General features: G+C 56.4%; 7 protein-coding genes across 7 annotated transcripts, besides 26 other annotated features; 2 read left to right on the top strand and 5 right to left on the bottom strand.

Moving 5' to 3' along the window:
• Window positions 1-678: 678 nt before the first annotated feature.
• Window positions 679-716: a tandem repeat.
• An 80-nt stretch (window positions 717-796) lies between these two features.
• Window positions 797-826: a tandem repeat.
• Window positions 827-858: a tandem repeat.
• Window positions 859-931: 73 nt separating this feature from the next.
• Window positions 932-986: a tandem repeat.
• A 1,009-nt stretch (window positions 987-1,995) lies between these two features.
• EKO05_0001328 (uncharacterized protein) lies at window positions 1,996-3,669 on the bottom strand (the record flags this gene model as incomplete). The annotated part of the gene is made up of 1 exon (XM_038944949.1): window positions 1,996-3,669. One exon carries the CDS (start codon window positions 3,667-3,669, stop codon window positions 1,996-1,998), a length of 1,674 nt encoding a protein of 557 aa, XP_038802085.1.
• Window positions 3,376-3,413: a tandem repeat.
• A 922-nt stretch (window positions 3,670-4,591) lies between the features above and the next one.
• Window positions 4,592-4,632: a tandem repeat.
• Window positions 4,633-4,681: a tandem repeat.
• Window positions 4,682-4,933: 252 nt separating this feature from the next.
• Window positions 4,934-4,952: a tandem repeat.
• A 204-nt stretch (window positions 4,953-5,156) lies between these two features.
• Window positions 5,157-5,210: a tandem repeat.
• A 324-nt stretch (window positions 5,211-5,534) lies between these two features.
• Window positions 5,535-5,570: a tandem repeat.
• A 138-nt stretch (window positions 5,571-5,708) lies between these two features.
• Window positions 5,709-5,743: a tandem repeat.
• A 632-nt stretch (window positions 5,744-6,375) lies between these two features.
• Window positions 6,376-6,417: a tandem repeat.
• A 49-nt stretch (window positions 6,418-6,466) lies between these two features.
• Window positions 6,467-6,501: a tandem repeat.
• A 189-nt stretch (window positions 6,502-6,690) lies between these two features.
• Window positions 6,691-6,720: a tandem repeat.
• A 310-nt stretch (window positions 6,721-7,030) lies between these two features.
• Window positions 7,031-7,099: a tandem repeat.
• Window positions 7,100-7,399: 300 nt separating this feature from the next.
• EKO05_0001327 (protein transport protein sft2) lies at window positions 7,400-9,104 on the top strand (the record flags this gene model as incomplete). Its single annotated transcript, XM_059635647.1, has 5 exons — window positions 7,400-7,616; window positions 8,073-8,199; window positions 8,587-8,651; window positions 8,721-8,806; window positions 8,952-9,104. 5 exons carry the CDS (start codon window positions 7,400-7,402, stop codon window positions 9,102-9,104), a joined length of 648 nt encoding a protein of 215 aa, XP_059491630.1.
• A 1,561-nt stretch (window positions 9,105-10,665) lies between these two features.
• Window positions 10,666-10,705: a tandem repeat.
• A 398-nt stretch (window positions 10,706-11,103) lies between these two features.
• Window positions 11,104-11,137: a tandem repeat.
• Window positions 11,138-11,312: 175 nt separating this feature from the next.
• Window positions 11,313-11,381: a tandem repeat.
• A 187-nt stretch (window positions 11,382-11,568) lies between these two features.
• Window positions 11,569-11,625: a tandem repeat.
• A 410-nt stretch (window positions 11,626-12,035) lies between these two features.
• Window positions 12,036-12,105: a tandem repeat.
• Window positions 12,106-12,107: 2 nt separating this feature from the next.
• Window positions 12,108-12,141: a tandem repeat.
• Window positions 12,142-13,772: 1,631 nt separating this feature from the next.
• Window positions 13,773-13,845: a tandem repeat.
• Window positions 13,846-13,884: 39 nt separating this feature from the next.
• Window positions 13,885-13,930: a tandem repeat.
• Window positions 13,931-14,062: 132 nt separating this feature from the next.
• On the top strand, window positions 14,063-17,598 carry EKO05_0001326 (uncharacterized protein; the record flags this gene model as incomplete). Its single annotated transcript, XM_038937539.1, has 4 exons — window positions 14,063-14,312; window positions 14,366-15,736; window positions 15,786-15,985; window positions 16,036-17,598. The coding sequence occupies 4 exons, from the start codon at window positions 14,063-14,065 to the stop codon at window positions 17,596-17,598; spliced, it is 3,384 nt and encodes a 1,127-aa protein (XP_038802083.1).
• Window positions 14,458-14,493: a tandem repeat.
• Window positions 16,991-17,019: a tandem repeat.
• A 119-nt stretch (window positions 17,599-17,717) lies between the features above and the next one.
• EKO05_0001325 (uncharacterized protein) lies at window positions 17,718-18,761 on the bottom strand (the record flags this gene model as incomplete). The annotated part of the gene is made up of 1 exon (XM_038944948.1): window positions 17,718-18,761. One exon carries the CDS (start codon window positions 18,759-18,761, stop codon window positions 17,718-17,720), a length of 1,044 nt encoding a protein of 347 aa, XP_038802082.1.
• A 70-nt stretch (window positions 18,762-18,831) lies between these two features.
• Window positions 18,832-18,868: a tandem repeat.
• A 696-nt stretch (window positions 18,869-19,564) lies between these two features.
• EKO05_0001324 (uncharacterized protein) lies at window positions 19,565-20,603 on the bottom strand (the record flags this gene model as incomplete). Its single annotated transcript, XM_038937090.1, has 2 exons — window positions 19,565-20,269; window positions 20,319-20,603. 2 exons carry the CDS (start codon window positions 20,601-20,603, stop codon window positions 19,565-19,567), a joined length of 990 nt encoding a protein of 329 aa, XP_038802081.1.
• A 903-nt stretch (window positions 20,604-21,506) lies between these two features.
• On the bottom strand, window positions 21,507-22,756 carry EKO05_0001323 (uncharacterized protein; the record flags this gene model as incomplete). The annotated part of the gene is made up of 2 exons (XM_038937358.1): window positions 21,507-22,501; window positions 22,552-22,756. The coding sequence occupies 2 exons, from the start codon at window positions 22,754-22,756 to the stop codon at window positions 21,507-21,509; spliced, it is 1,200 nt and encodes a 399-aa protein (XP_038802080.1).
• A 391-nt stretch (window positions 22,757-23,147) lies between these two features.
• On the bottom strand, window positions 23,148-25,121 carry EKO05_0001322 (uncharacterized protein; the record flags this gene model as incomplete). The annotated part of the gene is made up of 5 exons (XM_059635646.1): window positions 23,148-23,670; window positions 23,720-23,988; window positions 24,035-24,465; window positions 24,525-24,992; window positions 25,094-25,121. 5 exons carry the CDS (start codon window positions 25,119-25,121, stop codon window positions 23,148-23,150), a joined length of 1,719 nt encoding a protein of 572 aa, XP_059491629.1.
• Window positions 25,122-26,332: the final 1,211 nt, after the last annotated feature.

Below are 26,332 nucleotides of genomic sequence, written 5' to 3'. Positions count from 1 at the left end.
ACGATGTCGACGGGTGGGTAGCTTGCCAGACAAGACTGGGTGGCGTGCCGGCCGTTGGAGCGTTGCTGAGCTACCTGTCTCGGATAGTGACATGACTCGGTTGCGTGCTACGCTTCTTGCTCTGCCTCCACTGCAGTATCCATCAGGGGGCGGGCGGGCGGGCGGGCTAGCTATCATTCACAGCAGCGCAGGCCCCCCCTTCTGTGCCCACAACACCTCCCCAACCCCCATCGTGCCGCAGTTCCTCCTACCCCGAACTGCACGGCTACCAAAGCGTCTCGTGCCCTCCCACCTCCAACGTCCTCCCCGGTCCCAACTGACCCCAGCACACTGTCCAAGTCCGTGCTGCAAGTCGTCATAATCCGCGACTGTGCGTGTCTGTGTGCACATAGCTGCTGAGCCAGCCAAAAAGCACGCAGGCATCCCACGGGGCCGGCTGGCGCGTCCCTGTCCCCCTTTTGGAGTGTGGGTGCAGGAGGGAGGGTTCAGCAGGAGGGGTAGAGACATGTGGCGCTGCGCGTCATCTGCTGCGGTGCGCGATTGTTCTTTGCGACGCCATCATGCGGGTTTGCGCTGGGGGGTTTGTGCGCGCAGTGAAGTGGATACATGCATTGCAGTCATGGCACACGACTGGGGTGGCTCCTCCACCTACGCCACTTTCATATTCGCCTTGCCTTGTCTCTCTCTCTCTCTCTCTCTCTCTCTCTCTCTCTCTCACTTACTGCGATCGTGCATGCTGCAGACGCAGACGCAGATGCAGACACGCAACCATGGGTATTGAACGGTGGCAGGTTATATCAGATCAGATCAGATCAGATCAGATCAGGTTTGGGTTGGGTTGGGTTAGGTTGGGGTAGGCCAGGCAGGATCTCCATCTCTGAATGCAGCAAAAGTCCCAAAGTGAAAATGCAGAGAGTAAGGGATAGACAAGATCAGAGATCAGAATCAGAGATCAGAATCAGAGTCAGAGTCAGAGTCAGAATCAGGGTCAGACAGAGTCAAGACGTGGATAAATAGAGAGGGAAGAGAAAAGGAGAGGCGTTGGAACAGGTATCCAAGCTCACTCACTGACCCTACCCTGTCTTGAGCAGGAAGGAACAAGGAAACAAAAAAGCAAGCAGGTCAAGATGCGACTGCGTCGTGCGAGTGGCAATGAGACGGATTTGGGCAGCGCGGGACCCATGCTATGACGATTTCTGCCTGGGTGGCTTGGAGGACAGACGCGGTTTCGGTTGCCTTGCCATTCCTGATGGACAAGGTGGCGGGTGAGCCTTGGTTTGCCCTGGGCACACATGGTTTCACACAAGCACAGACGGAGCCAGGAAAAGGGCGATGGTTGCATGAATATGATTATTGGCGCTAGCAAACAGATACCACAATAGAGTAAATCATTGAGACAACAGCAGAATCGCAAAAGCATGCCTGCGAAAAGACAATGGGCAGACTTGCCTCGTCCGAGGACTGTGGCGTCTGCCCTCATGGAGAAGCGACGGACCTTGAACACCGACACACGCCTGCCCATGCAATCTGTCAAGCCTGACAAACGAGATGGAATGGGTGATGAAGTAAACAGAACATGAAGACAATAGGTCCTCGTCTGAAGCTCGGACAACCATCCTTGCTTCATGATGCGGGCCCCATAGTGAGGTGTGTTGCAGACGCCAACTGTGCGATGAAGCCATAGTGTGGCCAGACATATTATGTAAGGAGATGGGAAGTGATGGGATGCAAGCTGCAGAGTGCGACTGCCGTCCATCCTTGGCCAGCAGAGACAGGCGACATGTGTAGATGGTGTCGAAGTGTGATCACAGTAGCGTATCTGGCAAGCTCGAACATGATGGTCCAGGGCATCGGACTCTCTTCGCCACTTGGGTCTAGTAAGTGCATCTGCAGATGCAGAAACGGATGCGGGGTATCGCGGGGTATCATGGAATCGAAAAGCCGAGTGAGAGACAAGGAAAGATGCATCGGGAAGGGAATCGAGTCTGGAAGCGCTCAACCCATGTCCATGCCGTACTCGTCTTCTTCTTTGAGAGCTTGATTCGACCAGTACTGTTGCTGGTTGGAGCCGGAGCCACTGCCTGTGCTTTGCATGCCAGGGCTGAGGCTCTGAGGCGACAGGCCGGACAAAGGCTCGCCAGCAAGGGTAGTGTGCTTGGGCACTCGAAGGCCAGAGCCTGGGCCACGAGAGTATCGAAAAGTACCGGCACCGTTCTTCTCGACGGCCTCCAAGATCTCAGTCTTCATGCGCTTCTCGTCTTCGGTCATCTCGGGCCACTCCTCCCCAGTAGCCTGTCGAAGGCGGGCGGCCAGCTCCTCATTCTCCTCCATCTTCTTGTACAACATCCACATGAGATCACGAGTCCAGCTGACGGCTCCATTGAGAATATCCCCCTTGTTTGGGCCCTTGTCCTTCTCTTCCATGGGCAAGCCTTGGGTGATGTTGCCAGCAGCTCGTCTGCCACTACCACCAGCCAGCAAGGATGTGGCTTGTGGTGGCGACATACCAGTGGCACCCATTGTTGGTGAGAGGGGACCATTGTTGTTGATGTGCTTGCGGATCTTTTCGTCCTCGAGACGATGCTGAGGTACGAGACGAGACAGATCGTGGATGCGCTCGTTGATGTTGTCTCTACGACGACGCTCAACAAGGTTGTGGGACTCGCGGCGACGGCGCTTCTTCGCGTCCTGGGTTTGACCAATGTCGACCTTGTTAGGCAAGGACGCATGCTTGCCGTGCATGACCTCGTTGATCTGTTGGTGGTGCAACGATGCTGTGTGAGGTGACTGCGTGGGCGAGTCGATCCACGAGTGAGCGCTGCCAGGCGTGCCTTCCCACTGTCCAGACACGCTCTTCTGATGACGGTGCATGTTGGTCATGATGGGTTGAGATGCAAAGTTGCCCGAGTCAGGTGTGCCAAGGTGAAGGCTGGCCATGGCCGGAGTCTTTGGCGACATTGGGGTGCGGGTGTCAGAACCAGTCCTGCTCATGGCCATTCGGTGTCGCATCGAGCTGGTCTGCATGCTGTTGGGGAAGCCCATTCTTTGGGGTCCAGATTGGTATTGGTTGAAGTCAAAGCCGCCCGGGTGCACAAAAGGGCTTTGGATGGGCAGATCGTCTGGGGTGTTGGAGTAGATCTGGTTGATGTTCGAGGCGTTGGCATTGGAGTGGAACAAGTCTGGCTGGTTCAGGTTGTCCTGGCCGAAACCGTTGAATCCCAGTGAGTCTGCAAGTTCGTCGTCTGCGATGTTTGCAGCGCCGTGGACGTAGCTGGTCGATCCAAACTGGCTGTTGATGTTCATGCTCCCGCTCATGGTGAGGTTCGAGGGGTCGATTGCACTTGCACCCTCGTGTGCTGAGCTGAAGTGGGGGTGGTTGTTGTTGTTGTTGTTGTTGTTGTTGTTGTTGTTGTATGGCTGGTTCATGTCGAAACCGTTGTGGCCTCCAAAGCGGCCGGAGTTGAACTGCATGTCGTCGACTTCCTCTTTGATGTATGGCTGAGGCGATCCAGTACCGATCATGTTGAAGATATCAGCGTCTAGTGTGTCGTCAGAGTGGGAATCCAACCGAAGGTCCAACCTAGCGAGGGTCTTCTGTGGAGAGTAGGATGAAGGAGGAGTGAAGAGAGCGTCCGCTTGAGGGACAGTCAGTATGGTCTCGTAGTACATGATGGGAAGGCCGAGAAGGGAAGTTCTGTAGAGGACGAGCAGGGGCGGCGTGGAGCCATATAAAAGAGGCAAGAAGACTAAAGGGGGTGCTCATGACGGGAGGAGGCTTCACTTACTTGACATCACTAGGTTACAGTGGACCGGGGAATGTAGGTGTGAGGCCGAGGGGACCGATGCTGGTTTCCCGGACTGGTGGATGAAACGAACTGTCTCCGACCCGGCAAGTGACTAAGGAATGCGGTGCAGTATGATTGCACCACGAGACGGTCTGTGACCCTATAAGAAGGGCCTTGGCAACCGATTGCTATCTTGCGCACAAGGACACTGAGCAAGCTAGGCAAGTCGCTTGTGATGCTTGATAGTCGCTAACAAGCCCCTCGTGTTCTTGAGGCAGGTTTGTTCTCGCCTGCGGGCAGAAAGTTAGTGCCGCGTCTCAGTCTGCAGACGAGGGCCGTCTGGGAGGCAGTGCTCACCGGACACCGTACTACGTGCAGTAGAGCAGTGCACGTACACTACCTAGCTCCACTCTGTTCTGAACAGAGACAGAAATCCCGAAGGGGTGGGTGTTGACAGATGTGAAGGGAGGAGTGGAGTTGCGAGAGGCCGGTTCTGGGAGGCTCTCGGTGCAGGATATGGAGGGCGCTCGTGGCTTTGACGCGCAGATAAGGTCTGGGAAGGAATGTGTCAGCGCAAGAGGCCTGGTCCATGAAATGTTGAACGGATCCAAGGTTGATTGCATGAGTGTGGCGCACAGCCAGGTAGCGAGCAACAGAGGACGGCAGCGGCACTGCACCCTGGCACTGTGGGGACCGTGGTACAAAGGACCAAAGCAGTCAACACAGTCGCACACTACCGCGGTGTTGCTCTCGGAGAATCTCACCGCGCGAGGCAGGCTGCGGCTAGCTATCGATGCTGCGATAGTGGAGGGGGAGAAGGAGAAGGAGGGGAGGGGGAGGAGTAGGAGGTGGTGGTGGTGGCGGGTGGAGTGGTGGTGGTGGTGGTGGTGGTGGTGAGGGAAAGAGGGTGGGTTGACTCACCTGGTCTGGAGAGAAGGCGCAAGCACAAGCACGGAGGCAGAGGCACTGACGTCGAGGGCCGGCGATGGTAGTCCCGCAGCGGCTGGGTGGTGCGTTCAAAGGCACGGCAAAGTTGGGCGAGGGAGGCGCTCGGAGGTGCGGCTCTGGTGGCACAGGTTTGCTCTGTTTGCGTGCCCACGAGGGGTGGCAGGGCGAAGATGGGTGCGGAAGCGGGCGAGGCGTCGTCCGGGGGGGGGGGGGGGGGGGTGCGGAAGGAGAGCGCGGTCTGGAGTGCTCTGTGCAACGTGGGTGGAGAAGGGTGCTGGGTGTGGAATAGGGAGCAGAGGGTCGGTGTATGGCGGGGAGAGGTGCCAGGGTGGGCTGTGGCCCCGGTGCCGGAGTTTGGTGGATAAAGAACAGCGGCGCACGGCGGGGGTGCAGCAGTGTGCAGTGCAGGAGGGGAACACAGTGGGAGCAATGGAGCAATGGAGCAATGGAGCAAAGGAGCAACAGAGTAATGGAGCACGGAAGCGCTGGAGCGCTGGGGCACTGGAGCGCTGGGGCAGCAGCGGAGGCGAGACGACGGGGTCGGGCCACGGTGTGGGAGAGCCCAAAGCAGGCAGAAGGCGGTCAGCGCAGAGGCGAGGATCGTGTCGTGTCGCTAGGCGCGGACTGCCAAGGCGAAGGGTGCGGGCGAATCAGAGGGATGGCGCGGATGGCAGTAGTGGCGGGGCGCGGTAGCTGGGTTTGGGGCTTGAAACGAGCCAGGCCAAAAGCAACAGGAGGGCCTGCAGCAGATATGCTGCTGTGTGCAGGCGGAGAGGGCGGCAGCCGTTGTGGTGAGACGGGCTGGCACTGGCACTGGCACGGCACGGACACTGGCACGGATGGATTGATGGATTGACTGACTGGCTGGCGCTGACGGATCGACGGAGGCAGGTGAAGGTACCGTGCACGGTGAAAGGGAAGTTCGGCCCGTGGTCGTCCGGCGTTGCTACTCTAGGAGGCGTAGGGGAGGCAGTAGGCGGTAGGCGGTGGGCGGTGGGCGGTGGGCGGTGCACCAAGTAGACGAGAAGCCGAGCACTGTAGTATATGGGTGCATGGATGGACAGCAGGCGATGTACCAGGTAGACGAGGAGCCGAGTGCTGTGGTATGTGTGCGTCGTGTTGCATTTATACCCAAACGCCTGCCGTCCTGGGTGCGGCTCTGGCTGCTGGCGGTCTGCCCACACTGCATTGATCGATTACGACTACGCAGGCCTCCGCTGCCCCTGGTCGTCGGGCGCTTTTGGCCTGCGAGCCATCAGCCGCGGGCGCAGTGGGTGGGGGGTGAAGCTCATGTAGCCCATGTCTTAGATGGTTCCCACCCGCCGCCCAGCAGACACCACCACCACCCTCCAGGACGAAGAGCGTGCCGCGACATGACTCACCAGCGAGCATCCGTCCACAAGCCTGCACACAGCCGTGCCTCGTGTACGGCAACAACGGCTGTCGAGCAAAAGCAGCGGAGAAGCAGGCCAACCAGCAGGCCCACCAGCAGGCCAGCAAGCAACATGCACACGGGCGTCCGTGTGTGGTGCTCGCAGACGTTCGGTGGGCGATGCGCCTCGCTGCTGCTGCTGCGGGAGACGATCGCGCGCTAAGAGCCTGAGACGTCCGGGGTCCGCTGGAATCAAAGCTCGAGCTTCCATGCTGGCTGCCGGCTGCTCGCTGCTCGCTGCTCTGCTGCGCTAGTCGCCTCCCAACATCGACACCTCCCTCACACACACCCCCTTCCCCCCCAGCCAGCAGCGAGCAGCCAGCAGCCAGCAGCCAGGCCTCTCCATCGTAGTGACTGTTCCATTGCCGCCTGTGCAATCGCGCTCTGGACAACGCGTCGCCCTGCCATCGTCTCCCACCCAATCACCCACCCCACGGCCTTGCTTTGCCCGGTGCCTCGTGTTTTCCCTCGCCATAGCTGCCCTGCCCGCCGCGTCGACGCCATACACAGTCGCTAGCAGACACACCACCACCCACCACCCACCACCCACCACCCCAGTGCCTGTCACAAGCCTCGCTCGCCGCCCGCCCGACGTCTGCCCTTTGCCCCTCCCCTACCTGCTCTACACCGCAGTCGATCATCTGCACGAAATCCTCCGTCCCGGCCGAGCACCGTTCTGCCCTCGACCACTTGGACCACTTGGACCACTTCCACTTGGACCACCTCGACCACTTGGACCGCTTGGACCACCTCGACCACTTGGACCGCTTGGACCACCTCGACCACTTGGACCGCTTGGACCACCTCGACCACTTCAACCGCTTGGACCACCTCGACCACTTCAACCACTTCGACCACTTCTAGCTCGCCCGTCATCGCCCGTCATCGCCCGTCATCGCCCGTCATCGCCCGTCATCGCCCGTCATCGCCCGTCGTGCTAGCTGCCATCCGTGCACCCCCACAATCACCAAACCCCACACCCCGGCACCGCGACCAGGCTGACAGCTGAGTCGACGCATCGCTAGCGCCCACCTTCTGCGCCTGCCACCTAGCCAGTATCAAGCTCCCGCACATCCGTGTGTCGCCAGCTGCGGCTTCGCGCAAAAGCTTCTTCTGGCACACCACTTTGCACGAGCCGCCGCTACCTCTCCATCTCAACTACCCAAAACAGGCTTCCGCTCTTGGACAGGGCGCTATTGTATCTCGTGGCCTTGTTTGCGACCCAAGCACCAACATGGCCTCTGCCTCGTTTCGCGAGTCAATGAACTCCCTAGGCTGGACCAGGAGAGAGCCCGATGCGCCTGTCAACACGGCGCCTCCCTCCATCGCGGACAGAGTCTCCAACCTGTTCGGTGCAGGTGGCTACGTTAGGCTTCCCATTTCAGAATCAAACCCTGGTGCCCCGCTCCCCGCGCCCACCAGAAGAGAAGAGGAGGAGGGCTTCTTTGCGCGTAAGTACACAAATCCCCTACCCTGGCCGTGCACCGTCCATCGCTCTCTACGCCGTCTGTGGCCTCCCTCCTGCTCTTCCGAGACACTTCATTCTCTAGTGCGTTGGGTCCTTGCAGAGCGCGGTCGCCCTGGTCCTCTTGTGTCCTGAAAATGCCACAGCGAGCCGTGGGGGTCCTGGTGATGGCCTCAGCAGACCCATAGGTGAGACTGGCTCCACTCCGCCTGGCTAGCCTCAGAGGGGAGTCATCCAAGTCCGAGCCCATGGCAATGTGGAGAAGCGCATGTCGCCTTGAGCAAAGTCCCATGGCCCTGAATCTCAGGCTGTCAACAGGTCCTGCTCACTGCCCACGGCCACTCGCTGCGTGTGACGGAAGGGAGTTCCTGCGTATCACGTCGGTGCATGCACCTTGAGGCTCGCCCATGTCTCGACAGACTTTGCTGACAAACAGCTGCAGTGAGTCGTTGGGACCGTTTACTCGTTTTCGGTGGACTGCTACTGGCAGCCTTGGCCATGTTTGCTACCTGCATCGGGCTCATGTTCACGCCCATCTTTATCGTCAAACCTCGCAAGTTTGCCATACTGTAAGTCATCTGCGCCCTTTTCCGTCTCCCTTGCAGCTGGTTGCAGCGTCCCCTCATTTGCCTTCTACTTGACTACCAAGTCGTATCGGGCAGATGGGCAGTGGCACATACCCTTTCCGTCCTTCGGTACGGCTATGCGAACGCATGCATTCCCACGACATGGGTTGGCAACGCTCCCACCCACGGACAGTGCAACTTCCGCCTGCACAACCGACGCCATCTGCCACTTGACATGCCTCGCCTAGCCACCGGCGATCGGCGCTGAACCCTCTGCAGCGATCATGCGGGTCTAAGGTTCGGCGCGTTGCAGCCTGCAGACGGATCCTTTCCCCACCCGGCTTCGTCAAGAGGACCTGTTGGTAGAGCCTGAGCACTAACCATCTCCAGGTGGACCATGGGCAGTGTTCTGTTTTTGGCGGCCTGGAGTGTCATGATGGGCCCCATCCAGTACGGTAAGCAAGCCTTGTCGCGGTTTTGGCTGCACACCCGCACCCGTATTCCAGCTGCTGACGACGCTCCAGTGCAGCATCTTATCTCTGGTCCGCGACTTCCCTTCACTGCCGCTTATTTCGGGAGCATTGCACTTACGCTCTATTTCTCTCTTGGTGTAAGTGTCGCCATCCGCCCACCTCCCACCTCCCACCTCCAACCCTTGGACGCACTACGCTTGCGCAACCCCTGTCCATCTACCCCAACGCACCCACCTCGCTCTTAGCTTGTGTGTTCTTCGCTAACCACGCCCGCGTGATTAGCTCCACAGCACGGTTCTCACCTTTGTTGCCGTCATTGCGCAACTGGTTTCCTTGCTCTGGTTCACCGTCTCCTACTTCCCCATGGGCTCCACAGGTCTACGGTTTGGAGCGCGCTTTGCAGGAAACCGCGTCGCTGCTTGGATGAACGACTAAGCAGAGCAATGCGGTTGCCATGTGTGGCTAGAATAGGCATGGTGGAGTGGGCCGACGTGACACGCGCAAAACGAGCAGTGGACTATACAGACCAGCCTTACCTATCCTTCGAAACATACCCTTCCGCTACCAGGGTCTTGAAACAGGCTGTTCACCTAATCACGTCTTATCGTCACGCACCTTTTTCACAGAGTCCATTCTCGTTGTCTGATTGATCGGTGTGCGGCCTGCTCACATGCGAATCTTGACGATGTGGCACACCGTTTGACGTCGTTTGACATGGAGAATCAACTCGATATCTAGCGCAGTTTTCGGCACCTTCACCGCACCTTCGATCCTCTCTCTTGATAACGGACCTCTCCACATCCTTGCAGAAGACCACCAGCGTCGCGAGTCATGGATCGCCTTGACCAAGAATGCAATACCTCCGCCCGGGGTGCCTCTGGTGTACCCGCTGATCAGCACAGTAGACAGGCCCTGTCCCTCACATTCGCCAGCTGTCTTACCTCTACTCCAGCCCCGTCCATTTGCCCTGATGTCGCGAGCGTGGTCGTGAGGCAACCGTGGTCGGGTGGGCTGGTGAAAGTGCAGCCCTCACCAAGCGCAAGCCAACCGCCGATCGCAAGCAGAGGTCCCGACAGCCGTTCTAGGCTGGACGACGGCTAACGGTTCTGCGTTAGAGCGGGGTCTGCACTATCGCTGCATATAACTTGCATGACATGAGACTCTTTAGTCTGCATCCTCGACGTCCGTCGTCCAAGGACGGTCGCAAAACGCGGTGAAGCAGAAGAATAAAAGACAGAAGCGTCGAGGAGCTTGCACAAGCTCGTCCTCGGCTAAGCTTCTTGCGCATCGGGGCTGGAGCGCCTTCGGAGCGCAGCGGATGGGCCCCATGATCATCGGCCGCTCTCTGAGGTGGTGTTGTGAAGCGCAGGGATCCCGCTTGACGTTTTGCCCCCCGCACTCCCTCTCCCCGAGTGGATGGGCGCCTGTGCACACCGCGCGCCACAGCCCGTATGACGCACCCTCGCTGGCTGGCGACGCTCTTCTTCTCTGCGTCCAGTAGGCCAGGTGCAAGTCATGACATAATCGCCTTTGCTCTTCCCCTACCCACAGTCTTGGGGAGATGGTGCTTATTGGCCCTGGTGCACACTGCCGGTCCATGTGAGAAGTAATGTTCATGACGCCCGTGAAGGGTCGGGAGCAGGCAGTGCCCTCTCGCAGTCCAGTCTGCAATGCAAACCAAGCGGTGGAATCTTCAAGGTCTACACCTTGGTCCTGCCGCGTTCTCAACATTCATCTCGTCGTCCACGAGCTTCTTTTGTGCAAATGGGAGCTCTGTGTGGCGACGCCAAGGTTAGCAGCCCAGCCGCGTATCGAAGGCGCGTGGCTTCTGACGCCGCCTCCGTAAGCACATTCGTCCGTTCTTCTTGCTTTCAATCATTCTTCTCAGCACCACCACCACCCTGTCTGCCACCGATCGCGGACGCGTGTCGATAAATCTTGTTCTCGCGCAGAAAGTGCGTGCTGCAGTCGGTTGAGGTAGGGTCAGGAGGCTTCACATCTCAGCTCAGCTCGGATCAGCTCGTATCATCTCACTCTTACCACGCCTACTACTCCACCATTCGAGCTCCTCAAGCCACCACACGCATATTCTGCCATATCGGCCTCGAGAGCCGGTCTTCGCGTGTAGGCGGCTTCCGAGCTCGATAACCCTCCACGAGGTGAGGATTCCTGATCTGGCCAAGGCTGCGGCGGCACTCTTTCTTTCTTCTGACTTGTTCTCGCGCCGTTTTCTTCATCGGTGTGCACATAGGTGCATACGTCTGGGGAGGCAGTCGCTGGGCAACCTCGTGTCGCCCTGCGTGAGGCGGCTGCTTGGGATGGTGCTGTGAAGTGAAGGTGCTGGGTTTGGCAGAACGGGGGGATGCTATTCGTCCTTTATGCTCTTCTTCCTTTTTCTTCTCTTGTCTTGTCGTTTCATTCCATCCCCCAGAGTAGACCGTAGACCGCAGACCGCAGACCGCAGACCGTCCTCCCCTCTCTTTCTCTCTTTCTTTCTGTCCTTCTCTCTTCCCCCCAACACTCCAACACTCCAACACTCCAACACTACCACTCCACCCCTGCACATCTCCTCCTCGCGAGCACTGCCCCTGTATCTGCATCGAAGTGTCCACCAACCCGTCAAAACAGGGATCGTCAAAACGTGCAATGCAAACAAACAAGCAAGCAAACAAGCAAACAAGCAGGCAAGCAAGCAAGCAAGCAAGCAAGCAAAACAAGCATCTCCCCACCCTATATACTCCGTCCCGCAAAGTCAACTCCCCCACATGTGCTGCACTCCACTGCACTACGCCGTGCTGCGTTGTCACATTCGATTCACGCGTTCATGGACAGAAACCGCCGATTGGATATCCCCCCTCCCCCCACCCAACTGCTGGTTCCCCGTTTCGGTATCGCGTGCCAGCGCACCACAATGCAATGCGCCGCACAGCACAGCACCGCACGGCATGGCACCGCATCAGCTGGGATGGGGCAGGTAATGCCATTGACTTTGTTCTACGTGGACTGCCGTGGTTTTGACAGCGGAAAGCATCTGCTGGATGGTATATGGATGATGTATGGATGGTATATGGATGATATATGGATGATATATGGATGATCATGGATGATCATAGATGATACATGGATGATACATGGATGATACATGGACGGATGGACGAATAGATGGATGAGTGGACGAGTGGGGGGGATCAGAATCGCATCAGCGAGCTTTCACCGCCGTGCTGGCGTCGCAGCTAGAGTTGCGTTGCCTCGTCCTGCAGATCTGTAGACCCGCAGACTTCCCTCCTCGTTTACCCCCCTGTGCCGACGCGTCTAGAGCTCTGGTGTCGTTTGTGGGATTGTTTCCTTGTACACTCTGATCTAGTACTCGACACTCGACACTCGACACTCGACACTCGACGCTCGACGCTCGACGCTCGACGCTCGACGCTCGACGATCTCAACACTCCACTCAACACTCAACACTCAACACCTACTACCACCTCTCACTTCTGCATGCCAACGATTCCATCTACCACAGCCAGAGGATGAGGGATAACTACCACATCAACAAACGCGCGGGAGCTCTTGGGCTGGAACACTGTTGGAGAGAAGAGAGCGGAGTGTCCGAGTCTGCCGTGTCTGCCGTGTGTTTTTCTTTGCGAGCAGACTACGGGTTCCAAGGCTGGTGTGTAGGTGACTGGTTCGTTCGGGACAAGGTGGAAGGGGCAGAAGACGGCTGATCGAGACGCGGTTGGCGTCATGGTACGCTGGGACGAAGAATCGCGGTTGAGTGGTACACGGATCTGGGATGGAGAGGTAGTTACATTCCCTTTCGCTTTACGCTTCTTTTGCTTGGATGGTGCTTCGCTGCCCAGCCAGTCGCCTCTGCGTCCTCTCCCCTCTCCAGCCACTGACGGACAAGCCAACGAGCTCGATCGCACTGCGACGCCCCAGCGCCATGGCACCATGGGATGTCTGTTCCCGCCCCTTCCTCCCGCCTTCCGCGTTCGCCGTTTGAACAAGACATGTCGCGTATCTCGCACTCGCAGCACCACTCACCAAGATTCGAAGAGGTAAGTCAGTTCCAACCGTCGCAGCGCCTCCGCCTGTGGCTGGGCCTGCTGGTTTACTGTAACTGCGGATACATGGGCCGCTCACTGCATCATGGTCCAGTTGAGCTGACGGAAGTAGGTCAGCGTTGAGGAAGAAATAGAGCATAGATGGAGCAGATATGTTCAGCGGGTACGCTCGTTGTGGCCATGGTGCATATCCTAGCCGTTCCTGCGGGAGTGCATTGGCACAGTACCGGGATGTATGGCTATTCGTCGACCGATGAGCCTTCTGAAGTTCTTGCGAATTCGCGCTTGTACCGCATTCTCGAGCTTTGCGCCCAAGCGAGCATCATCTGCGGTGTCGGGGAGAAGCGCTTGCGGTGCTCCACAGGCTGAGTCGAGCACACAGCTGTCCGAGCAGGGTCAGTGTGCTGACAGCTGCACACTGAAGTTGGTTGCAGTGGGCCATTTACATTCCGACCACGTCGTCCGCCCCCCTTGACGGCTTACCTCACTCGACAGCCGTAGGCACTGCGAGCATCGGAGGACCAGGATGCACGGCTGTCTCCGCACGAACGCGTCGAGGGGCCAGCCAGCTGCGGTGGGTGGGGCTCGTTCACGCAGGGCGTTTGTGCGGTTGAGCCAGAAGCGAGCCAAGGTTGGTGGAGCCGCGCGGCGATTGAGGATGAAGCCATGTCACGCCATCATGGCGACGGGCGAAGATGCTCTCAGAGGCAGAAGGGGAGGTGTCCTGTGTGGGGATGCGTGCTGTCTTCACGTTGATGCTACCTAATTAGACAATGGGTGGTGGCAGCGGCACGATGGGGCCGCGGTAGTGCCATGACGTGGGTGGCATGTTCCAGGGAATCCAGGCTGCATGGATTATAGGTTCAGCCGGCAGCATGGGCGGAGGGCAAAATCTTCCTTCAACAACCTGACCTGGGTCCTGTGCACTTGCGCTCAGCCCTAGCACGCTCCTTGCCCGGCGCTATCTAAATGGTACCGAGCCATGCTCGATAGCATGTCTGTCCCTGAGGTTCCGCCCCTCTGCTCCCCCCCGAGACCGTGACCGTTGCTGTGCTGTTGCTGTTGCTGTTGCCGTTGCCGTTGCCGTTGCCGTTGCCGTTGCCGTTGCCGCTGCCCTGAACCACGGTCGACCGCCCTCTGCGTCTGCGTCTGCGTCCGCGTCCGCATCCGCATCTGCATCCGCATCTGCATCCGCATCCGGAACCAGCACTTGCGTGTCCTTGGATCAGCGACTCCCCAACCCCAGCTCGCTGGCCATTGAGCTGTCTCACTGGCCGTGGCATGCCTTTTACAGCGCCGTAGTCTCCCTACCGTACTCTTGTCTCTGCCGCCATGCCCGCACGGCTCTTCCCGCATCGCGACTGGAGCACCCAGTCGGCCGAGCAGCAGCTTCCCTTCACCGGCGACAACGTGGACGACGGCGAGTTTGTCCATGACCAGCACAACACGGACGTCGAGTCGCAGACACATGCCCGGGCCCGGCGCATACGAGCGCAGTCCAACGCCTCCACCGCGCTCTCCCAGTCCTTCTCGCGCAACCCCGTTCGCTCGTTTGCGCATCAGACCTCGCACGGCTTCACCGGTATGGCACGGCAACCGACCAACACGGACGCACAGTAGCTGACTGCTCTCCAGACACGCCGCAATACTCGTCACAGGGTGTGCGCGAGAGAAGCTCCCAACTGGCCTCGTACGCCCTGGACTCGGAAGAATACCAGGACCGACCGCACAGCCACAGCCACAGCCACAGCCACAGCCACAGCTTCACAGAGCCGGACTCCCCTGGATCCCGCCCGCTATCTGAGCATCAGCATGGCAGAGGATCCATCGACTCGACAAGGGAGGACACGATCGAGGAAGACAGCGAGCTGGAGACGCCCGTAACCGTCATTGGAGGTCCACAGAGCGCAGATCACAGCTTCTTCAGCCCCATACTGCATCCATGGCAGGACATGGGCCGCAAGGCATCTACCGCCTCAGCGCTGCCTGATGTTGTCGTGCAGGACACGGAGCGAACACCGCTGCTACCTGCCGCAAGACTCCCGCGCGTCGACTCGCAGCCAAAACAAAAGAGCACCGAGAGCAAGAGCAAGAGCAAGAGCAGAGGCCGTTCGCCCAACAAAAGCCTTCCTCTGCGTGTCAAGGACACTTTGGCCACAAGCCGAGAGCATCTCCTTGGATTCAGCCGCTCCTTGACCAATCCCAAGACCTACACCAAGGACGCCCTCGTGTCAGCTGCCCTGAACAGTGCACAGACATTGACGGCCGTTTTCCTCGGACTCCTCCTGAACATCCTGGATGCACTTTCCTATGGCTACATCCTGTTTCCCCTCGGTGCTCCCATCTTCAGCCAAACTGGCCCTGACGGCATCTCCATCTTCTTCGTCAGCTGCATAGTGTCGCAACTATGCTACTCCTTGGGTCTGTCCGCCTTCAAGGGTGGTGTTGGTTCGGAGATGATCGAGGTTGTCCCCTTCTTCCACAAGATGGCATACTCGATCATGGAACGCATGGAGGGCGAGTCGCCCGAAGCTATCATGGCCACGACCATCACCTCCTACTGTCTTAGCTCCATCCTTACTGGCCTCATCTTCCTTGCTCTGGGAGGCTTTAAGCTCGGCACCTTGGTCAGCTTCTTTCCTCGACACATCCTCATCGGCTGCATTGGCGGTGTAGGCTTCTTCCTCTTCGTCACGGGCATCGAAGTTTCTGCCCGCCTCGAGGGTAACCTCAACTACGATCTTCCTACCTTGCAGAAGCTCTTCTCCGCAGACACTTGGTACTTGTGGATCATTCCCCTCGTTCTTGCCATCTCGATCATGCTCATGCAACGCATGGTCAAGAGCCCCTTCGTCCTGCCTGCCTTTTTCGTTCTCATCTTTGCAACCTTCTACGTTTTTGTAAAAGGCATCTTCCGGGTGGACTTGCAAGACGCTCGCGACGCAGGCTGGATCTTTGAGCAGCCTGAGGCGGGCGTCAAGTTCTACCGTTTCTATTCCTACTTCAGTGAGTGGCCCTCGAACACGTCGATATCACGTTGCTGACAACCGCCTAGAATTTTGGCTCATTGATGTATCAGCGCTGGCTAGCTGCATACCGACCATGTTCGCTCTCTCCTTCTTTGGTATCATCCACGTACCCATCAACGTGCCAGCTTTGGGCGCTGCAGTGAAAGAGGACAATCTCGACGTGAACCGTGAGCTGATGGCACATGGTATCTCAAACACGCTGTCTGGTTTCGTCGGTAGCATCCAGGTACGTTTCTGTGAACGCGCCCGCTTTGAGAATCGGACTGACAGCGCCAGAACTACCTGGTGTACGCGAATAGTGTCATGTTTATTGCGAACGGAGGCGACAGCCGCGTTGCCGGCGCTCTGCTTGCTGCTGCCACAACTGCCGTCTGGATCGCCGGCCCAGCCATGGTCGGCTACATCCCCATCTGCCTCGTCGGAGCCCTCATCTTCCTGCTCGGCATTGACCTCATGAAAGAAGCTCTGTGGGACACTTTCGGCAAGTGCCACAAACTCGAGTACCTTACCATTGTGGCCATTGTCTTGATCATGGGTGTCCACGACTTCGTTGTAGGTATCTTTGTTGGCATTGTTCTAGCCTGCGTCAGCTATGTCGTCCAGAGCTCCCGTCATCCAGCTATCCGAGGGTCGTATAGCGGCGTTGTTGCTGAATCGACCGTGCGACGCCCTCGAGCGGACTGCCGCTACCTCAGTAAGGTCCGGGGCCAGATTCGCGTTGTCAAATTGGGCGGCTTCCTCTTCTTTGGAACCATTGTCTCTGTCGAAGAGAACTTGCGATCGCTAATTGACGATGATCACTTTGAGGAGCAACCAGTAAGCTTCATCATTGTCGACTTCACCCACGTCACCGCTGTAGACTTCTCGGGCTGCGAAGGCTTTCAGCGCATCAATCGCATCCTCGGCAGCAAGAACGTCAAGATGATCCTTTCTGGCGTATCTTTCGCCAACGACGTAGGGAAATCTCTTCAGAGTGTAGGCCTGCTTGACGAAACGGAAGGCGAGGAGAGCCCGCCGCCTCCTCAGGTATTCGAGGATCTTAACACGGCACTCGAATCGTGCGAAAACGAGCTTCTCGAAGTCTTCCACAGGCACTGCAGCACGCACGTCAAGAAGCGCCAGATCACTCCACCCATGTCTATCAGCGGCGCCAAGAACCTCAACGCCGAACCCATTCCCTCCGGTGGCTCGCCAGCGTCATCTCTTGGACCGAGCTCGCTCAATCCCGACTTCGCCTCGCCTCGCCGCGGTGCCCGCCTCATGGCTGCTCGCTCGACTATGCGCGAGTCCGCTCATAATTCCGACTCGGACACGTCTTCCTTCCCGGACTCATCCAATAACAATGAGTCTGCACCCTCTGTCCAAGGTGTACCGTCGCGCTGGAAAAACTTTGCGCAACCCCTGAAAATCATTCTTCAAACTTTTGAGGACGTGTCGACTCAAAACGAGGACTTCTGGCATGTAGTTGCGCCGTATTTCTCACGCTGTGAGTTCGCTGCCGGCTCCCTTCTATACTCGAGAGGAGACGACCCGGACGGCTTCTACATCCTGGAAAAGGGCCGGTTCCGCGCAGAGTATGAGCTTGATCAGGGCAGCTTCTTCGAAGTCATTCTACCTGGTACAACTTGTGGCGAGCTGCCCTTCTTCAGCGAAACGGATCGCACAGGAACGGTGGCGGTAGAGAACGACAGTGTGGCATGGTTGTTGACTAGGGAGAAATTTGAGAAGTTGGAGCAGGAGCACCAGGACGTTGCGCGAGAGCTGCTCAAAGTCGGGCTGAAGTTGACCAAGGAGAGGATGGATGCGATCACAAGCTATGTGCTTGTCACTGCATCGTAAGGTACAAGCTCTACCTCAGGCCTAGGACGACGTTCAGGACGAGTCTTGCATAGCGCCTCGTCATGTATTCACACCGATGGTATATATTGTAATCAACTACTGCATCCGAGCCAAGGTGCTCATAACTTGGCCTGCTGTTCTGAAGGCAATTCTACTCTTCCCACATCCAGTTCCCTCCATTCCCGCAACTGTTCCTTGCTCCCCTGCAGACCCTTCCACTCTGCACTCCCATTCTTGAAGATATCATCAAGATGCTTCTGCTTCCCCCTCCACGTAATACAGCAATAGTCCGAGTCCTCATCCCACCGCACCTTCACCTTCCCCTCGTCGCCCACGACGAACCTCCCTGTATTCCCACACACAACACAGCCCATTTTCATCTCGCTGCCCCCAAAGAAATCATACTTTGCCAAGTGACAATGCGGACAACCCCCCTCCACCTCGGGCCCAAGATACTCGGCCTCATCGAACCCCTTCCCCATCTGGCTCGCCACGCGCCGCCCCAGCTCCTCGGCCCGCCTCAGCACCTCGCCCTCTTGCGCATGCACCACGGCCCCCGGATTCGCACAGCCGCCGACGACATGCTGGTCCACGACCTTGACGTGCAGCCCGTACGCGAACAGATGCAGCGTCGGCAGCGCCATGGCGAACTGGTCCGGCGTCGTGCTGCCACCGACGGCCAGGAAGCCCGCCACGCGCGGCCGCAGCACGCGCGCGTCGACGGCCATGCCTGCGTACTTTGCGTCGCCCCGCGCCTGGCCGTCGAGGATCCGCGAGGCGAAGACTGGGTCCGTGTACGGCCCTAGGATCTTGTCCAGCCCCGCCTTCAGCGACCCCGCTGGCTGGTGCGAGTACACTGCGCTGCTGAAGATGAGGGCGTCGGCGTGCATGATTGCTTCGTAGAGGGCTGGGCGGTCGTCTGGGATGGGGTTGTTGCTGCTGCTAGCTGATTGGCCGTGCTGATTGTTTCCTGCGTTGGACCCCATGGATACGTCGGGTGCGTTGGCAAGGGGTCCGGCATTGGGCGGGTAGGAGAGCGAGGGTATGTGGATCCATGATGTTGTTGTGTTGGGGTTCGAGTTCTTTGCGGCTTGGAGCGCGGCTTTGAGCAGGATGGTTGAGTTGCCGTCTATGCTGCCGTTGGCGAGGCCGAGGATATGCATTGCTGTCTTGGTTTGAGGGTCGATGTTCAAGCAGGTTGCGTTTGAGGTGCGATCACTCGTCCGTGGTTTAATATATATATATATGTATATATATATATGTATGTATAAAGTCGGTTAAGTGGTCCCGGTATGTGGGGGTCTGGTCGTTGCGGGACCACCCGGTCATGTACAATCCCAATATTGTCCTCGGGTAGCGTTCGTACAACAATCACTGATCTGTAGCATGCTACAAGCGGGCCGGCCTGAACGGAATAGAAACATGATTTGCCACAGCCGGCGTTTCCTTCTTGTAAAAGATCACTAGATGCTCAGTGCAAGCAGCTCGTGCTTCTACTCGGTTCAGGCACCCCCCTTGTATTTATTCGAATGTATGCGTCCACCCCGTATCTACACTGTTACGATCGGAATCATGTCATAGAAAAAGCGAGAGAACAAGCGAGAGGTTCCGACTGGCCAGCTGTCAGTGAGAGTGACAGGTCGGGTGACAGCATGCAGGGCAAAACGTGACAACCACAGAAAGCTAGCTATTTACCTACCTGTCTGCGTTCCTAGTCTCCGTTCATACGTTATCGTTCCAAATTTGGGTGGGTACATATATTTGAGCAACGGCTATATCGAGCCCAGTATTTACCCGAAGACAGGTCGTACATACTCTTGTATTGCACTGGTTGGCGACTATTGACGGCGAGGTTTCGGTGAGTTGGACCTTCACTACTGTTGAAGTAATCATCTGTATTTCTTCTTTACTTTCCTTCTATCCACCTCGGCCAATGCAACCTCTTTGGGAGGACTTCCATCTTCACTCACTTCTTCGGGGAGTCCTGTGCAGGCAGCTCACTGTCCATCGCCCCTCCAGGAAGCTCATGTGGCAGCCCGCTCCCGTACATCTCCCCTTGATTAGCATGCGCATACTTGTCGCTCGTAGGCGTGTCGTATGCTCCCGCTGATCCGTAACCGTTGGTGTGTTGTGTGTACGGCGGGACTACGCCTGTCTCAGGGGTAGCTGACGCCTTCTTCTTCCACATTGCTGCTCGGCGGGCAAAGAAGATGGCTGCTGCGAGCAAGGCCACGCCGGCTAGCGCGCCGATGACGATCCCAGCTATGGCACCGCCAGACAGCTTCGAGCCGGAGCCTGAGGATGAACTGGAAGATGAGTTTGGTCCAGAAGCGGCGCCGGTAGATGATGGCGTAGACGATGCGTCCGCAGATGCCGGGGAAGTCGACGATTCTGTTGCCGCTGCACGAAAACTTTCTGCCGAGCTCGGAATCGTCGAGCTCCTCGATGCGCTTACGATACTTGATAAGCTGCCACCCAATACCTGGGCGAGTTGGACAACGCCAACGTTAGATGTGCAGCAGTCAGTTTTTCCGCCGCAGCACCAACGATCGCTGGTAGCGGTTCCGTCGCAAGGTGTCAATGCCGTGTTTCCAAACGCGTTCTTCGTTTCATGACAGACGTCTAGACAGCCGCCCCCAGAGACGTCACTGTTGGTGCAGAAATCCACCCACTAAAACCTGTTAGCTGGGTGAAGGTTCCGTGATCAGACTGTAACGCACATATGACACCTTTCCGACCCCGTTCTCTGTCACTCTGTTCTGGCACAGACCGTTTGGCAGACATTCGTCTTTCGTGAAGCCCTTGGCTGGATCACCGTTTGACGGGTTGGAACGGTTCAATCCACAGCAGATTGCGCTTCCGCTGCAAGCTTGGTACTGGAGATAGTCTGGTGTTTTTGGTGTTGCGGTTCCGTTTGCAAAGTAACATGTTGCCTGGCCAGAGACCTGCGCGAGTGCGAGTTCGAAGAGAAACATGGCCGAGAAGGCAGTCGATAAGAACTTCATCTTGATGCGGTAACCGTTCAATGTCAACCTCTCTTGATGCAGTCGCAAAGAAAAAGTCGTCAACCAAATAACGGAATTTGCGAAAACGTCGAGATGTTGGCAAGAATGACAGCTGCCTTTAAGAATGGTGCGCACTGTCCCGTCCCCGACCGCTGTGTATTTACGGCCCCCATGGGCTTGGGGGCCAAAACTGCAAACTTTGTCAAGCCCCATCTCGGTTCTTGCTTCAGCTCATCACAGCACCACGATTGGCGCAGTGTGCCTTGTGGTACTGCACGCTTCTGCATACTTGTGCAGCTGTGGAGGACTAGCCGTTCTTCGTACACGTATGGCGCTGTCTACTGCGCCTCGTCGCAAGATCAAGCCTTTTCCAGCCTCAACCAGCACATGTAAGGTGCTTGATCTCAGGCTACTTGTTTCAAGATCTGGTCATAGTACTGTGAGGCGTTCAGGGAGAAGTGGTCAAATGGCGTAGTGCGAATGTAGAAGGATGCAGAGAAATTGGAAGCGAAGTGAGATGATGTCATCCATGCTGTAACACCCTGCACATTTGCCAACCGGTGAGCATCAAACTATGATGAGAAGAAGATACGCCTTGGGGTCCAGATGTTGAACGGCATGCTGTGGACTTCACTCCGGAGGAGGCGCGGTCACGGCCAAAGTCGATCCCTGCAGGTGTACAGAATGCCCAAGCCACACAGCGGAGGCCTAAATCTGTAAGCGGCTCAGTTTCCGCCTTTCCGATCTCTTGGCTGAAGGTTCATCGTGACTATACTTGGCATTGTCGAGTCCCTCAATCTTGGGGGTGCACTACCCCTGGCGTGAGCGTGGAAGAACATGTCGAACCACAGCGACAACCTTGCGATTCAATGACTTGATGTATATTGGACTTCTTTTGAGCAATCATCGGTCCTTGTCTTCGTCCTTCCCAGGCCACACTATCCGCTTCGTCCATACCGCCCTAATACATCCGATGAACGCAACACACCAGATGGCAGCCAGCAACGCAGTCATAACACTGCCTACCCAGAGTATCTCTTCACTCTCCAACTCGTTCCCTATCATGACTGTAGACACCATGAAGCCCACGTTTGGGAAGATGAACGCCCACCACGTAAGCGAAAACGGCATCTTGCCCACCACAATGACATTCCCTACGACTGCAAACGCGAATAGCCAAAAACTGTACAACCACAGAAAGATGCCGCAGAACAGGGCAACCGTTTGCAATATGCTCTTGGCTCTGGGATGAGCAGCGAAATACCCGTACGATTCTGGTATCGCGTTCGCCTGCCCGATGAGGGCAACTATCGTGTATGCGCCTGATCCCACTGGGATGAACAAGCCAGGACGCAGATGTGCTGGGGGTAGTCCGTTCTCCATGAGGTTCTTGATGAAGAATGCAGTGCATATGAGCGATATGATCCACCCAAAGCCTTGGTATGCACATCCGGATATGATGATCGCCATTGCTCGACCCGGGGGCTGGTGTCCTGCGATGAGCGAGGACAGGGTGCCCGTCAGCATTGCCGAGTAGCCTGCAAGGAATGTGCTCGGCAGGAAGGGAACAGGCCGGACTGGACTGTATGCTATGAGAATGTAGTATTGGAAAAGCGAGCTCGTGAGGGAGATAGCTGCGTATATCCAGTACAGGGCGTTCATTGCGGATACGAGCCATGGGTAGCCGGAGCCATACGTGACGCCGTAGAGTTGGACGGATCCGATGATGACGCTTATGCTGAGGTAGAAAGAGCCTAGGAAGAAGGATTCTGCTGGGTGAGTGAACGACTTTTTGAAGTGCTGGAAGTGTAACACGGCTCGTGCTATCGTGCAGATGCAAAGGAGCATGAATATGCAAATATTGAAGAAGAAAACGATGAGGCCAATGTAGTAGAGTCCTGCACGCAAGTCAGCTCTTTCCGTTGTGTCAGCTTGTGTTCGTGCTCACCGGTAAACTTGTGTGGCGTCTCCGCGAGAGCGATTGTCAGCCCGCCCGTTGACATTGTCGACAAAAACCACGCCCATGTAATGTGCTTGACTCGCTCGCGCATCCCGACTGTAGACAAATTGTTGCTGTGTTCTTCCTTCTCTGTGGTAGGTTTTAGTGACGAGCTTCCTCCTGACGGCATATCGAGAGCGGCCGAATGCGCCATTGCTAGTTAGACGATCGTGGTGCCGGCAGATGCGTGAAGCCTAGTACAGGTATTGCCGGCGTGGTATAGAAGTTTGATGATGGTGACACGGGTCAAGGTATCAGGTCCAAATCTGTCGTGACTCTGCGGATGAAGGTAGCTACTCTTCGCAGACATTATGGCCTTGTAGCCCGGAATGTTTTGGAACCACCTCAATCAGCCCCACGAGAAGTGAACACTAGTGGGTGTTTAGTAAGTGTTAGTGAGGTCGCTGGAAAGGATGACGGACTACAAGCTGCGCCTAGTTCCCAATCGGATGCGGGGACAGCCACCCCTATTTCCGGAGTGATCAAATACCACGACCCTTGAAACATGGCGAATCGTAATTTTCTTTATCAGGTCAACCATCGCTCTAAGCTACGCTGTGAATTTTGTCTTTTGCCTCCTCCTTCCTTTCGTGGAGCTTCCATTTAATGTCACCCTTTTTGGGCCACCTGTAGTTGACCGGTGACTCTCCACCCACAAAGATGAACAAGTCGTAAATGAATCCTCCGAATATCGCACCACTAATAGCTGCACCGAATGGACCATACGCCCAGTACGCATCACTGAAGGAATCGTAGCCGGCCCAGAGGCCAACGAGCCTGGGACCCAGGTCGCGTGCAGGCGAGATTCCAAGTCCGGTGTTGTAGCCGAGTGAGACCATCATGAGGTATCCCATGAAGCCAAAGACCAAAGCAGTCATACCTTGCCCGGGAGGTGAGTTCTGGTCATCTCCAAGGGCAAAGGCAATGCAGGTGTAGACGGCCATGAAGACAAAGTCATTGAAGAAGGCTGTCGTTGCTGTGAAGGCAGGTCCCTTGGGAAAGAGAGCTTTGCCTGTTATGTCGAGCGTATGTCCTGGGTCCATGGAGTTGATTGCATCATAGTACAGGCTGATAAATAATTAGCACGATTTGAGATAGAATCGGAGTAGAGACATGCCCATATGCCAGGCCTCCTGCGGCCAGGCCAGCAAGCATCTGCATGCAAATGTACACAATCGCCATTCGCCATGGAAAACCACGGAATATAGAGAGCGCAATGGTAATGCAAGGACTAAGGTGACCACCAGATACACCACCACTCAAGTAGATACCTACCGTCACGGCGAAGCCCCACGCCCAGGCCTGTGTTTCAAAGTTGCCTGTTGATTCTGCCGAAGTCGCGATAGACAAATTGGCTGCTATCCCGAGGAAAAGGTATACGAATGTCTGGAAATGTCAGCCATGTTTAACCCTACGCGACTGGTACTCCTACAGCAAGGAACTCAGCTGGTGCCTGAGGGTACTGTGCCCGTAATCTTGCAATTGGGTTGCGGTATTGATTGTAGTACGCCTGTTGCTCTTCATGTTCCCGCTTCTTGATCTCCTTCTCTTCTTTTTGTGTTTGCGTTGTAGCGCCAGTGTCGAGTTCCTGAAGTGGATGGAGGCCGTCCTGGAGGCCAAAGTTGTTCCGTCCATTATTCCCTTGATCAGTTTCAGTCAGGCCATGTTCGTTGATCGGTGCACGTTGTGATGCTGCATCATCGTTGCGCTGATTTCCAGCCATGGAGTACGAATTGGATGTTGGTTGTCGCACATTTGGCATGCGACCATGGCTGTAGGACTGGCACTGCTCCAAGCTCTGGGGCTGTGAAGACTGGCCTCGCCTCAGGGGAGTCTGAGAACTTTCCGATTCGTTCTCGGATTCTAGGATATCTGGTTAACAATCGGCTTTTATTGGAATTGGGGTCAACGCCAGAACTTACCCTTCTCCTTCGCTATATCCAGTCCGTCACGTGCGTCTATTCCTGCTTGCAAGTCGTCTTTTTCTGCTTTGAGGTCGTCCAGCCTCTTCTTCAGGTCACTTTTGCCCCACCACATACCACGACGCATAGTATGCGGCAGGGGCTGGCCAAGACCAAACACGGGCTTTTCCTTTTGCTGGTTATACCAGGGGTTGAGTTTGAAGTATTCATTTTCCACGTCGACCAACTGTTGCTGCTTCTTCTCAAGTCTTTGGGTATCGCTCGTCCCTGCCGTCTGGTTGGTCTGAGTCCGTTCCATATTGGACCGTGTCGTATCGTTACGCTTGGCTGCTAGTCGAGGATCGTGTGGTGCATCAAAGCCAGAAGTGCTGGTTCTTCCAATGCTGCTTCCGGTATTGATGCCACGAGGAAGTGGTCTCTGTGGTGCAGACTGGCTGTTAGGTTGTTGGTCGAAGTAATTCTGTGGCTCTGCAAGGGATTCAGTCAGTCTCAGAATTGGGCTCCATTGTTCGGTGCCGTCACTGGGAGGGGACGGTGGAGTACACGCTCGCTCGATGTAGGGTACCTACCGGACGTATTGGGATGGGACTCCGCCATGCTGAAGAGTCTGCGGCTGATTTACCCGATCAACGACGGTGGAAGCTTGATCGTTCTAATAAAGATGGGAAAGCTTTCATCTTGAACACGGAAATCGAAAGAATTGCATGTGCGACGTCATCGCAGCAAAACTTTGGTTTCCACTTCTCGGTCAAACTCGCACCAGACATGGTCTGCACAGCGAATGAGCAGGCCTCTTCCCGTCTCAGAGCTCCATTCTTTACTGACTGCAACAGGCTGTGGAAGGCGAGAGATCCTAATCTAGATACTTGTGTCGTCCCAGTGTCGTCGCAGGTACAGGGAAGGCTGCCGATCGCAATGTTGATCACCCAGAAAAAGTGGTCCGTATGCCTTTTGCAAGATAAGTCAAGCAGTCACACTTCATCAGCAGCGACAATTCGCCTGAGATTGACGCATTGTGGTGTCAGCATGACACCGCCGAGACGACAAAGACAGAGTGGAACATGTGTCGTTGCTCCTGCTGTGACCTTGCCGTTGAGGAGCGTATGCCCATAAATGGCTATTAGTAGCTTAGGTGCTTGGCAGCCAGCGGGCAGACCCGAAAAGAGCCTCAATGAACGGCGCCGGACGTAAAAAAAAAAGGGAAGAAGAAGTGGGCATTGTGGTTTTGCACACAGTGGCGAACTTACATGGATCGACGATCACTCAGCTATCGTCGCGATGGATGTGGATTCGACCCTGCTAAGCGATCCATCAGCGGTCAAAACCAGCTTGGATCACTCCAATTTCTTCGCGGCGATGTTGCGATCGATCGTGCGTGACGAGAGGCTCAGTTAGACTTGATCAACAGTTTGATGTGAGACGTGTATATTCTGAAAGTTTGTCCATTCAGCAGCATTCGAGATATGAGATTTTTGTTCGATTTGGCACCAACAAAGCATTTCTCTTCCCACCAAAGCTGGCTTGCAGGCCAAAACCGAGTGAAAGCGCGGCAGACGGCCGACTACCGAAACAATTGGTCGAAGCAACTTCTGTCGAAAAGAAATCCGAAGCGTAGCGTACCGGGCCGAGTGCCCCGATCCAGGCAAACAGCTTTGTTAGCGTGCAGGCGCTTGGACACGTGGGGGTGACATCGGTGGGAATTGCCAGATTCGCCGTACTGCCATTTTGGTATTGGTATCATTATTGAAGTGGTATTTACCTGTCCAAGGATGTTGTCACTTGGAGTGCGGAGGAGCTTTCAGCGGTCT

This window comes from Ascochyta rabiei, chromosome 2, assembly GCF_004011695.2.
Source record: "Ascochyta rabiei chromosome 2, complete sequence".
Classification (NCBI taxonomy): domain Eukaryota; kingdom Fungi; phylum Ascomycota; class Dothideomycetes; order Pleosporales; family Didymellaceae; genus Ascochyta; species Ascochyta rabiei.
This window is presented reverse-complemented; position numbering and strand designations above follow the sequence as displayed.